Source organism: Ahaetulla prasina, chromosome 3 (genome assembly GCF_028640845.1).
Source record: "Ahaetulla prasina isolate Xishuangbanna chromosome 3, ASM2864084v1, whole genome shotgun sequence".
Taxonomy (NCBI): domain Eukaryota; kingdom Metazoa; phylum Chordata; class Lepidosauria; order Squamata; family Colubridae; genus Ahaetulla; species Ahaetulla prasina.
In genome coordinates, this window is record NC_080541.1 from 180,144,859 (window position 1) to 180,158,396 (window position 13,538).

The 13,538-nt window shown below is 41.1% G+C and overlaps 1 protein-coding gene across 3 annotated transcripts in view; it reads right to left on the bottom strand.

Annotated features, from left to right (window-relative positions):
- Window positions 1–2,673, bottom strand: part of LOC131195627 (copine-5) — a 173,915-nt gene extending 171,242 nt beyond the window's left edge. The window contains exon 1 of one of the 3 annotated variants that reach the window (XR_009154499.1): window positions 1,862–2,669. Coding sequence is in view for 2 of the 3 variants with exons in the window: in XM_058177701.1 (XP_058033684.1) it covers window positions 1,862–1,971 (110 nt within the window). In the remaining variant the exon portion in view is untranslated. Of the gene's footprint in view, window positions 1–1,861 lie in introns of all 3 variants that reach the window. The other 2 variants (XM_058177701.1, XM_058177704.1) reach the window with 2 other exon arrangements.
- Window positions 2,674–13,538: the final 10,865 nt, after the last annotated feature.

Consider the following 13,538-nt stretch of genomic DNA (forward strand, 5'->3'; position numbering starts at 1 on the left):
CCTCTTGAAAAAGCACCTTTGGGACAACCATGATCTGGATGACTGAGAATCTCCATAGACATTCAGCACTAATGATGTTACCTAATTTGGATAGTGAACTGTCTGCACAAAAACAAGCAAGCTCAGAGACCACCAAGGACCCCTCATTCCAATCCTGAAGTACAAATATTATCCTTTATTCTTATCCCATCTTTCTTATAGTCAATGTTTCTCAATAGCATAAATTTTAAACTGCCTGGACCTCAACTCCCAGAATTCACCAGTTTAGCATTCTGGCAGGAAAATTCTGGGAGTTGATTTCACACATCTTAAAGTTGCTGAGGTTGAGAGCTTCATTCAGAACATTTGAGACCCTTTCATTCATATATTCTTTTAACAGCAGCAGTCCTGTAAGGTAAGTTGAGTCAAAGGTTTAAAGTCACTTGGTGAGCTTCCGTAACTGGACGGAGGGAGGCTAAAACCCAGTTTTTTCCAGTCCTCAGCAACTTCCATCCTCCACCTCAAAGCTCTGTCAAAGAGTTTAGTATTAGCTCTCCATGCAGAAATACTCCATATGTCCTAGATACTCCATAAGCCCTAGATCCATGTCAGTTAGTGAATTTGTAATACTTACTGGAATTTTAAAGTGCTTTAAAGTGAATTTGTATAACAGTAGACTTCCGGTATTACAAAAGCCTCTTTCATTCAGCATACAGTAATAAACAGTGTTTTAGTGCAGGTTTAATAGCCCAGGAGTTTTTATTCTTCCCCAAATACATGCTTATTTCATTATTTGTGAATAGGTAGTCTCTCACAGTTCATTACACAGCACAATCTAGGTAAAATATTCCCTCGAATTAAGTTTGTTGGAGCCACACCAAGCAGGCAATCTTTGTTAACATATGAAACAGTTATAAATTCGTTCATGTAACTTAGAACTCCTTCATCCCACTGGAGGCAACTTTCCAGATCTTTCCTGGCCGAGACACAAGGATTAAAGTAGAGCCTTCTTGAGACCAGGAGAATCCATTTTTAATTGAAGATCCAGGCTTCCTCTTTTTTTCATATGCAGCTGTTCCACCAGAATACATGCAAGGCTGAAAATAATGGGGTACTCAGACAAAGCAGATCTTCAGGATCTAGCTCTTACCTAGCTCCCCCAAAGTTGATTGATAAAGTTGATCCCCCAAAAGTTGATTTGATTGTTCCCTATCCCCCCACTAATCGCATGACTAAGATATGGGAGCCTAGCTTCACTTTTATTTGGAACGGAATACCGTAGTCACTCCAGGAAATCTTTAAACCAGTCACCCCAAGTTGCACATCCGAGGGCGGCGGAGGGCTAATGAAGTCCGTTTCGCACTTCTACAGGTGAGATGTTCCCGAACCCACGGGCCCCGCCCCCTACCTGTCAGTTCCCCGAGACCACGCCCACGGGCTCGCCCTGGAACTTGCGCACGTGCGACCTCCTCGTTCTTATTTGTGAAACGTGCGGGGGGAGGGGGAAGGGAAGGAGGGTCGACCGCCACGAGCCTTCGAGCCTGACCCCTCCGCAAAACTGAGAGCGATATCCGAGCTCGCGGCTAGCTCGAGACAGGCTCCCCCAAACTCGTTTCGTTGTAGTGGTGGTGGTGTTTTTTTCCTTCCTCCCACAAGTTCCCAAGCCGCTTCCCACCCAAGCAGCCGACCGCGCGAGCCCGAGGTTTGCCAGGGCAGAAACTTCGAACCGGCGGCAAAGCAGCCGCCGCCCCCAAACTTGCCACCGTCTTACTTCCAACGGAGACCCCTTCGCCACCTCCCGCCCATCCTCCTCATCCTCGTCACCCGCAAAACCCCACCCATTCCTCGACGACCCCGCCGGCCTCCCTTTTATTTTTTTTACCTGCAGGAGACCGTGATCTCCACTTTGGTGGCCGGGATGCTGCCCGTGAGGGGGTCGAAGTCCTGCACCGACGCCATGTCCTCGAGTTTATCCAGAACGTCCTCCTCCATGGGAAGAGAGCGGGAGAGCACGGGAGAGCGGCGCCTCTCAACAAGTCGCCGAGCGCGCCGGCTAGCCGGAGAGACCAATCCGCCGCTGAACCCTAATCGTAGCCCCGGCCCGGCGGGCGGGCGGGCGTGCAGGCGCGCTCTCTCCCTGGCTCCCTTGGACTGTACGTGTTTCTTAGCTCAAGCGCCGCGGTGACCCACGCACCAGCCGGGCGTGGAGCGCTGGCCGCCGCGACGAGAAGCCGAGCTTGGAGAGCTAAGCTGAGGTGGAGCGCGCGCTCTCACTCGCTCCCTCCCTCTCTCTCTCTCTCTCTCTCTCTCTCTCGCCACGCACGCCGCGATTTGAGAAGGGGGGGAGAAAGGGGGGCTTTCTTTCCCCTTAAGTCCACGGAGGGAGATTTCAGTCAAGCTCCACCTCCTTCAGAATCCAAACGGCCCGCGGGGAGCCTCAGCCCAGCGCTGCTCCTACGGCAAACAGGGGAAACCCAACCCCCCACCTCACCGCCGGCCCGATCTCTCCCCCCCCCGCCGCCACCACCCCGGGGGAACCTGTTTCCCCGCCGCGCACCCTTTCTGCGCCGGTGCCCGCGGGAGCGTCAGCCTCGGAGGGCTAGGAAGGAGCCTTCGCAACCACAGGGCAGCCGCTGAAGCGCGCGAGGATTTGGATCCGCGCTTCTCCAGGGGGCGGAGAGCGAAAGGCTCTTTTGTCTCTGGTGCAGGTGCCTGTGGCGTGGCATCTGGTTTAGGAGTTGCAACCTTCTCCCAACCGCCCCCCCACCACCACCCGAGTCCTATGGTCCGAGGCAGCTGGAGGGCACCGGGTAGGAGGAAGCTGTTTTCCTAGCATCTGAAACTATGCGAACTGGCTAGTAAGTGCCGTAGCTTTGCGGGATGCGATTTGAAGGAAACCTGGAATCGGCCAGGGAAGAAAAGAGGAATGAGTGTGGCAATTGTGAGGAGGAATGCAATTCCATACATGTATGTTCTTGCAACAGTCACACACGCGCATGCACAAGTCACACATGAGCGGGCCTAAGCAGACCTGGGCAACGCACAAAGATTCATATATAGGGCATAATCAGTTTTCTCCTGGGTGAAGGTTTTGGGAAGAGTATGAGGGTGAAATCATAAAACAAAGCCATTGGGAGAAGCTCATGCCCTCCACATGCAGAGCAGGAGGCATTTATGCTAAACTCCACATTAGTCTAGAGTGGTTGTAGTTGATGTGCCTCCAGGGTATGTGGATGTTTTGTTTTCCTTTTTCTTGTTAAACACCTTAAAACAAGTAATTATAGTTTCCAACCGCCTGACTACACAATGCAAGAAAGGTAATAAATGGTCACAGAGCTACCCAGACTAAATGACTGTCAGAAAAGCAAGAAATAAATGGGATATGCAAGAGAAACATCAAAAAAAGTGACTCAAGACACAGACCATACATCACACATTACACATTTTATGATGAATATGCATGTAGAAAATCGTGTAGAAGCATTTGCCCATTTTGGAGATGCTGAAACACACACAGAATGATGCCCAAGGCCAGGGGGTGGAGCCCAGGATCTCAGCCATAAAACCTAGCAGCCTTCAAATCAGTATGTGAAGCTCAATCCCACTTCACTTCTACTGTAGTAGGTAAAGACCCCCTGGTCTTTATGGGACTGAGTTGGTAGATCCTAGCTGTGCCTAGCAAAAGCCACAAGGGGCAGATTTTCCTAACGGGCCAGTGATTACATGTATGCCTGGAATACAGAGGAGCATGAATTCAGGTGTATATATTTCTCCAGTGTGAGCTGGAGAAATTAGGAATGTATATTACAGAGTGACAACATCCCCCAAAGTGTCTAATGTGGGTTTTTTTTTCAATGGATTGAAAAGAGTTGTTTAAAAGTTGTTTTGCTTTCCTTGGTCAGGGGGAATGTTGGTTTTTATTATTATTTTTATGTTCTTATCACTGCTGTGAGCCACTCAGAGTTATGGCCCATAAAATAGACAGCCATATAAGTCCCATAAATAAATAATATTACTCATTTTTGTTGCCCAGGAATAAGATAATAATATAAATGGCAAGGATGCAAGCAGAATTTTACAAGATAGGAAGAGAATGGAGTTTTGTATCACTCTGATTTAGAATGTGGAGAAAAATATTCTATTATCATTCTTGCTCTGCATAAGCAAGTAGCCATATTTGAAAAAAGCAACAGGATAAAGATTTAGCATATTCCAATTCTCTAACTCCGCCTTCTATTTATTATCATAATATTAGGTCATATTTTCATGTTCTGTTCACATTAGCCTAATGTAACCAAACAGCAGCCCTGTGAAAAGAAAAAGTTTGTGAGTGATATAAGCAATATTCATCAGTCCAACCCACAATCACAAAGAAAATGCCTTGAGCATATATTTGACCTATATAGTTGAAAACAATTTCATGCAAGACAGGATTTTTTATAAAGGGCTGTTGAGTAAAGAAGAGTATTTTCAACATTTTGCAGCTAAATTGTCATTTATTATTTTCAAAAGATTATTTGAGAATTTGTTTAGTTTTCCTTCCTTTGCTTTACATACTGCTTAGATTTTAATATTGCAGAAGTCAGAAATGCAGATTTGTAACTTTTTTCTATTAGAAATGATCTACCACATGTTTATATAATTCAATCATATTTTGTTAAATTTCAGTATAAAATAAAACTAACAGTTTTAGCAGACAAACTGGCTATCAAGGATTTTTTTTATTATGCTGGCAACAAAAGTAAAACCCACCATCATGTCATCATGACTGTTATAATACATTTTCAACCTTTTGCCAAAAATTTCAAGTGAGGGGAAAAACTTGCAAGATTTCATCTGTATCAATTTTTTTCAAAAGACAACTGGACTTCCCCTCCCCCCCCAAAGAAACATGTTTCGCTTCTCATGCAAGAAGCTTCTTCAGTTTAACTGAACTGAACTGAAGAAGCTTCTTGGATGAAAAGTGAAATGTCTTCAAGGAAAAACAAAGAAAGCCCAGTTGCCTTCTGAAAAAGCACCTTTGGGATAACAATGACCTGAGTGACTGAAAATCTCCATAGACATTCTCCCATTGCATAACTTGTCCCTTGGGACCAGCTTTCTTTAGCTGAGGCAACTTGTTGTTCAAACATAATCCCAGGGCAAATGAATGAATTCACAAGTTTTGAATACAGCATTTGCTACATTCAGTAGCATATGAATCAATTAGTGTAGTGAGACATTGGGCAGTTATCTTCTGTCCATTTAAGCTATCTTAGTATATACTCATTACATGTTTATGTCTCTTCAACCATTTAACTCTAAGCAGTCTAAGCAAAGCATAATTAAAAAGTTATCAAGATTATAGAATATACAAATAATAGTACCAAACATATGTTCAATATCTTAATAAAATTGCAATAAAAATCCTCACATAATAGTAAGGAACTGGTGTCTTCCTCCAGTTTTAAAACCACACTCTTCTTCCAGTCCAGCTTCCCTCAATATATATTCTACATATAGATTAAATAAATAAGGGGAGAGTATCTTAACTCACTCCTTTGCCAACCTGAAGTCAGTCTGTTTCCTCACGTTCTATCTGTACTGTATTGCTTCTTACTTACTGTGTACAGGCTTTGCATGAGGATAATACGATGCTCCAGGATTTCCATTTTTCCAAGTGCCTTCCACAGCTAGATATGATTGACACAATCACAGACATTTCTATAATCAGTGATGCCCATACTGACTTCTTTTTGGTATTCTTTGATGCTTTCAATTATTCAGCCTCAGCAATAATACCTTGTGTTTTTCATTCTTTTCAAAAGCTACTTTGAGCATCTACAATTTCCCTCTCCATGTAGAGTTCTAATCTGCATTGGATGAATCTCAAGTATTTTGCTTGCATGTTAAATTAAAGATATTGTATAAATAGTCCTTGCTTAGCAATGGTAAGCAATTGGGATCAGAATTTCCATCACTAAATGGTCATAAAAAGTAACATCACATGACTGCATTTCTTAGCAATGGCAACCTCAGCAGTCCCTGTTGCTGTTGTTAAATGAAGATCATAGTCATTAAGCAAGAACTTCTTGGTAACTTCCTGCCAGCTTCCAACAACCAAAATCAATGGGAAGCCAGCAAGAAGTTGCAAGTCCCAGATGGCTCGCAAGCAGGCTAGCAGGCAGGTAAGTAGATGCTACCAGGTGAGGGAGAGGCATAGGTGGCTGCAGCAATATACACAAATGATTTCAGATCTAGGGATGGTTGCTGCACAGATAGCCAGCAAGGCGTGGTTCTAGGATAACAGGGCCAGGGGAGGCTTACTGGAGCAACTTGTGACCTTCCTGTCAGCTTTCCCATTGACATTGCTTGCAGAAATCCAGCAGACAAGATCCCAAATGGCAATCATCTGATTGTGGAACATTGCAATTGTCATAAGTACAAACCAGTTGACAAGTGCCCAGATCATGATCCCATGACTGTAGGGATGGTGAACAGCCAGAACTTTGAGGACTAGCTGTAAGTACTACTTGTTTAGTACTGTTGCAATTACAGTCACTGAATGAGTGGTCGCTTAATGAGGACTACCCATACAATAGTTTGTATCTTCTGTTGTAGGATGTAAACTATTTCAGTCTGTTTACCACTCATTCTCCGAATTTGCTGGCATAGCTTGGTTAGGACTTGATTTTCTTTCTCTTGCTTCTATAACTATTCCATCAATTCCTGTAGCCTTCTGACTTGTTAATGACCAGAGTGCTAATCTAGCTTCATTTTCTAGTACTAGTACTAGGGGTTCTTGTGAGATATACCTTCTTAGTTATCTTGGATTTGACATCTCTACTGTACAGAATTTCAGTATACTCCTCCCATGTTTATTTGATCTTCTTTATTTATTTATTTATTTTATTTATTTATTTAATTTGATTTTTATACCGCCCTTCTCCCAAGGGACTCAGGGCGGTTTACAGCCAGATAAAAACAGCAACAAGATAAATACAAGATAAAATACTATTTAAAAAACTTATTCAATTTGGCTCTAATTAAGATAAATTTAAAACAATAAAACCCATTAAAATTAAAACTATAAAAACTATAAAATCTAAAATCCTATGCCAGTCCTGCACGAATGAACAAATATGTTTTCAGCTCGCAGCGAAAGGTTTGAAGGTCAGGAAATTGATGAAGTCCTGTGGGAAGTTCATTCCAGAGGGTAGGAGCCCCCACAGAGAAGGCCCTTCCCCTGGGGGCCGCCAGCCGACATTGTTTGGCGGACGGCACCCTGAGGAGTCCCTCTCTGTGAGAGTGCACGGGTCGGTGCGAGGCAATCAGTAACAGTAGGCGGTCCCGCAGTTAACCCGGCCCTAAGCCTTTGAATCAGTTATAGTACTAACTGTTAATTGACATCCTTTATTATCACAATTGAAACAATTCAATGCTGAAACTTCTTTCTGAGTTCAGAGATCTTTTGAAAGACTTTCCTTTTTTTCTAAATCTATTTCTATCTTTGATGTCTTACGGATGTTATTGTAATACTGCTTCTTGTGTCTTCTAATAGTTCTCTGAAAATCTTTATTAAACTCTTTCCTGAGATCTTTGTCTTTCTTGGCTTTGGCTTCTTTTCTTGGCAATCTCCACCTTTTTTTTCCGATATCGAGTTTGCTATCTTCTGTTTCTCCATTTTTGGCAGTCTCCTTTCACATTCACAACTTCTTTAAATAAATTGCACGCTTCCTCTGCTTCTCTATCAGTGAGTTTCAGGACTTCAAACAATTTTTGATGTTCCCCTTGAGAATGGTAGGTATATGCTCAAGATCATATTGTGGAAACTGGCTGGCTTCCTTTTTTTCTTCTTTAGCTTGACTTAGAACCTGTATATGAGCATTTTGTGATCTGTTCCTATCAGCCTCCCCCCAAAAAAAGATATGTGGTGAGTCTTCCACACAACTTGCCACAAAAGTGCCAAGTTGAAGCACTCTTCTCTCTGAATCTACCATAAACTCTGATAATTAGCCTGTTATTAACAGCAACTGCTTGCAATTACTGCAGGTTCAAGTCCCACCAGGCCCAAGGTTGACTCAGCCTTCCATCCTTTATAAGGTAGGTAAAATGAGGACCCAGATTGTTGGGGGCAATTAAGTTGACTTTGTATATAATATACAAATGGATGAAGACTATTGCTTAACACATTGTAAGCCGCCCTGAGTCTTCGGAGAAGGGCGGGATATAAATGCGAATAAAAACAAACAAACCATCTTTCTCTCGCAAATATCTGGATTGAGCTGTCTCTCATTCCTCTGAAATGCACCTTTTTCCACCTGGAAATCCAGGCTACTACATTCCATCAAATTTCCACAGTCAAGACTTGGCCGTGTCTTTGATGCTCTAATTGAGCGCCTCCAACTCTTTTTTGCAATAATATAGTTAGATTTCTATTTATTGAAGATGTCTGCATATACAGGCATTATTTTGTTTGAAGACTGTTAGCCATGAAGAATCATTGGGTGGTAGGAATTGATAAATTGTTCTCTTGCTTCATTTCAGTTTCCTAAGTCATATGATAAAAATTACATTTGTCCTCTTAATATTTCCAATTTTGGCATTCTGGTTTCCAAATAATAATCAGCACACCTTCTTTCTGTGTTCTGTTAATTTAAAACTGAACTTGATCATAAAACTCATCAACCTCCTCTTCTCCTATGAATGGAGCATAAACTTGGACAATCATCCTGCTAAATAGTTGTCCACGGAAGCCAATTAATGCTACACATTTATTGACTGCATTGTAGAAGTACAGTTCTTGCTATAAATTCCCTAACTATAAGAGAAATGCCATTCCCTCTTTATTATTCATATCCCAAGTAATAATCAATGTGATCTTCTGACTGAAAGTGTCAATCCCAGTCCATCTCAATCAACTGATGCCTAAATTTCAACGTGTAATTGATTCCGTTCACCTTTCATTGTGTTGGTCTTTCCCTTGATCATGGTTGTTACATTCCCACTGCAATTCTGTCTTTATAGCTTTGAATTTTCTTTTTCTGCATGGCAAATATCAGCAAGGTATACTAAAAGGTTTAAACTAGGCATGTCATAAACACAATTAGTACCATGGAAAACCTTCAGCTCTTTCTCAGAAGCATTTTGAATGCCATCTGATCTGAGGGACCCATCATTTGGCACTATATTGTCAATCATTATATATACATGTGGTTTTCTTAGTAAACTCTAATAATGGTATAGTATACCATACCTTTTCTTGCATGATTCCTTTGGAATGATTCCTTTGGAATCATCCCCTTCCAACATCTTCCTTTATCACTGTTGCCCTGTATATGTATTTGCTTGCTTTAGCCGGGGAGTGGGGTGGCTTTCGCTTGGATTATTCTGAGAGCATGAACTCCTGGCATACACTTCTGGAGTTTTTTGTGCATAGCACTTAGCACTAGCAATAGCACTTAGACTTATATACCGCTTCATAGTGCTTTACAGCCCTCTCTAAGCAGTTTACAGAACTATCATATTTCCCCCAACAATCTGGGTCCTCATTTTACTGACCTCGGAAGGATGGAAGGCTGAGTCAACCTTGAGCCTAGTGGGATTCTGCCAAACTGCTGGCAGCTGGTGATCAGCAGAAGTAGCTTGCAGTACTTCATTCTAGCCACTGCACCACCACGGTTCATCCCTCCCATCAGGGTGAGGCAATGCAGTTTTCTTGGATAAGGGACTAAAGATAAAACTTTTATGAAATTGTCTTTGGAGCGAGCCTACATGTGTTAGAAATAAAAAATAATTTACAGGTAATCCTTGATTAATGACTGTAACTGGAAACGGATTTCCAGTGGTAAATCATTAGGGTCATAAGTTGAGGCACTCACAACCTGATATTTTTTGCTGCAGTCATTAAGTGAATCATGATGGTTAAGTGAATCCAGTTATTAAGCATTCTTCCAAATGGACAGTTTTTGTTGAAAACTGGTAAAAAATACCACATGACTGTGGGACTCTGCAACAGGCCATAAAGACAAGTTAGCAATAGCACTTAGTCTTTCTCTTAAGTGGTTTACAGAGTCAACATATGGCCCCCAACAATCTGGGCCCTCATTTTACTAACCTCGGAAGGATGGAAGGCTGAGCCAACCTTGAGCCAGTCAGGATCGAACTGCTGGCAGTGGGCAGAATTAGTCTGGCTGCCAAGTGCCTCAAATGCAGCCATGTGACCATGTGGGTGGGTGGGTGCATGACATTTTACAAAGGCCAAAAGTGCTTTACTTCTGGCCTTCGTAAAACAAAAGGCTTGTCCTGTGCCGTTTGTAATTTCACTAAGCAGCTGGTTGTAAGTTGAGGACTACTATATAAAAATTATACTTGCAAAGCATTTATAAACTTACTATTAAGGTAACACAAATGCTTCATTTAAAGCTGAGTAATGACATTGTTACTGATTAATTAATTGTAATTGGTAATCTATCTAAAAATGTGGCTGTCCTCCCATGCATTACAGAAATTAGTAAAATAATTAATTAGACATTGGCACTCTACTGAGAATTTTGGAGGATGGATGATATATTTAAAAACTGTATAAAATCTCCCATTACACTCTATAATCATTCCTCTAAGATTATAGTACTGAAAACATCAAGAAAAACATAAGAAAAAGAATACTTTTCCTTTAGTTCTGGCATAAGTCTCCCCTTTTTATTTTACAATAAACATTCAGTATGTTGGTTATGAGTTACATTAGAGAAATAAGTACTCTCAAAGCATAGTTTGTGATCTTCAGGATGCTATTTTAAAAAAGAGAGATTGTCTTCTGAATAGGCTGTCTCCTATCCCTCTTTTCCAAAAATGCTCTATATGGGTTCAGCCTGGTTAGAAATGTTTCACTGCCATATATGCTTAGAATATAGTTAAGGGTTTTGCTTACTTTTCTAATGTATTCCTTCCATGTGGCAAATAGAAAACACTGTTGCAATTCCAATATACATAGCAGCAAACAAAAGTTAATTCATATGCCTCCTATATCCAGACTGATCTCCCATAATCCAGGAAGTAAAAAAAAGAGTACATATTGTATAGTTTTTGCATTATGGTAAAATGGATAAATGATTCTTTTATGTGGGATTTACTCTCATGTTTGTTGCATTATTCCAACATGAAATGAGGATAATGATGACAGCAGTGACACTATGCATAATAAAATGATAAGACTTCTAACCAACCAGTGTTATCTTTTGTTAACATGAATAATTTTCTTATTCACATTACAAACAGCAAATATCAGTAAAATGTAAGCAAGACAACAAAAAGTTCTTTGCTGATTTAAGAACAGGTCTTGACTGAACCTGAAAAGCTTTATCTTGGAAGATTCCAGTAAGTGAAATAAAAAGTTCCTCTTGCAAGCATTTAAGCAGACACAAAACCATACAATGCATGAATTCTGAGGTCATATCAGCATGATTAAGACAGCATTTGTCCACCATACTTAGATTATTCTTTTTGATTAAGTATTTTTGAAGATCAGGTCAAGGGAACTGGGACTGACTAATCATCCTTTATGCATAGAGCAAGATTATGGTTTCTCAAAAGGAAAGGCCACAAACTGTACATTGCAAACAGGATCCTGTTGGCTTGACCAAGAAGAGTGAAGAGTAAATTCAGGATGGGTCCTGAAAGTTTAAATACACCAAGCTGGATCACTGGCAGGACACATGTTTATTCTGTCTAGGCCAGGGGTGTCAAACTCGGGCTGCATCCGGCCCATGGGGCCATCCTGGAAACAGCAAAGTACCAGCCCGTGGTGCCTCTGTCAGCAAAAATTGAGCTTTGAAGGACTGCGCGCAGCCCTCCTGAGCTCCATTTTCACTGGCAGAGGGTTGCAGGAGGCCGACCCAGCTGAAAACAGAGCTCATGAGCCTGTTTTTGCTGGCAGAGCTCTCAGGCACCACAGGCGCCCCCAAAACGAATGATATCAAGCTGGCCACGCCTACCCTGGCCACAGCCACCCCAGCTCCCCCACCCCCGAGGTCAAACACAACCCTGATGAGGCCCTCAACGAAATCAAGTTTGACACCTCTGGTCTAGGCCAACTGGCAGCCAATTTATCCAAGCGAAGTAGATTCTAATGGGTTCCAACTTTGTCTCCTCAAGAGTTAGAGCATGTGAATCTGGCACGGCTGTCAGAACTGCTTCCATTTCTATTAGTGAAACCAACATTGGAGCAAGGCTTGAAAACCTATACACATAAAACTGGATCATAGTCAGAACTTCTGCCTGGATAAGCTGGCAGCAAAGTCAAGATTGTCCTCAGCTCTATTACAAAGACCAAACGTTGATCCCCAAACAAACCACAGAACTAGAAATGAGAGTTATCTCAACAATAAAGTCCAGTTGTTGTTATAGAAATGGCTAGTTTATACTATTATGTAAAAGTAAAAAGTTGAGGTTTGATGTTATTATCTTATTCTGCACCAAAGGGAGTCGGAAGTCAATGCATTTTGTTTCTTTCCCCCCTTTTTCCTATACTTTTCCCTTTGCTATTTTTCCTAAGATTTTCTTTTGTACTTTTGTATGTTATATTATAAAGTAATAAAGAAAATAAATCCCAATTTTCTAGAACTATGGAAAAGTAAGGAACCTCACTTTTAAATGTGTTTTATTGTTCACTTTCAATGAAAAGGCTTTATTTATATAGTTGCAATCTTGTTTATTTGTTGTATAAATAAAAAATTATTACAATAATTATTCTCAGCCAATCATAACTGCAATGAAACCATTAGTTTTATTAGCTACCACACAAATCAATTTATCATTTTAGCACAGCACAATATCACAAAGAATTAGAAGCCCTATTTTAGGGGTATAATATGATGATTTATTTGTAATCCACATCATGTCAACATTTTTAAAATTAATTACGTCAAGTTTTCTAATAAAAGCTATTCTTTTCTATTATAAATTCATCAGTGTATTACTTTCTCTTGGATCTTCATTAAATATGTATACTGATGAATATTTCTTGTTCGTATTTCATAAAAAAGTTTAATTTTGATAAACAAAAAAAGTATCATGCATTATTTATGGGTGTATGTCAGCTTGATTTAGAATTGGTCAGCAGGAAATTCTTTGTTAAATTGACAACTTCAATGTAAGATTAATTCTGGATAATTTGGTTAACCAATATTTTGTAAAGTGCTGAACCATTCAATACAAATTGATAAATTATAGTAACTTTTTGGATTGTTTATGGAGATTCTCAAAAGGGACGTGGTGGCTCAGGGGCTGAGCTTGTCAATCGAACGGTTGGCAATTCAGTGGTTCGAATCCCTAGTGCTGCCATGTAACAGGGTGAGCTCCCGTTACTTGTCCCAGCTTCTGCCAACCTAGCAGTTCAAAAGCACATAAAAAATGCAAGTAGAAAAAATAGGGACCACCTTTGGTGGGAAGATAACAGTGTTCCGTGTGCCTTTGTCGTTGAATCATGCCGGCCACATGACCACCAAGACGTCTTCAGACAGTGCTGGCTCTTTGGCTTTGAAACGGAAATGAACACCACCCCCTAGAGTCAGGAACGACTA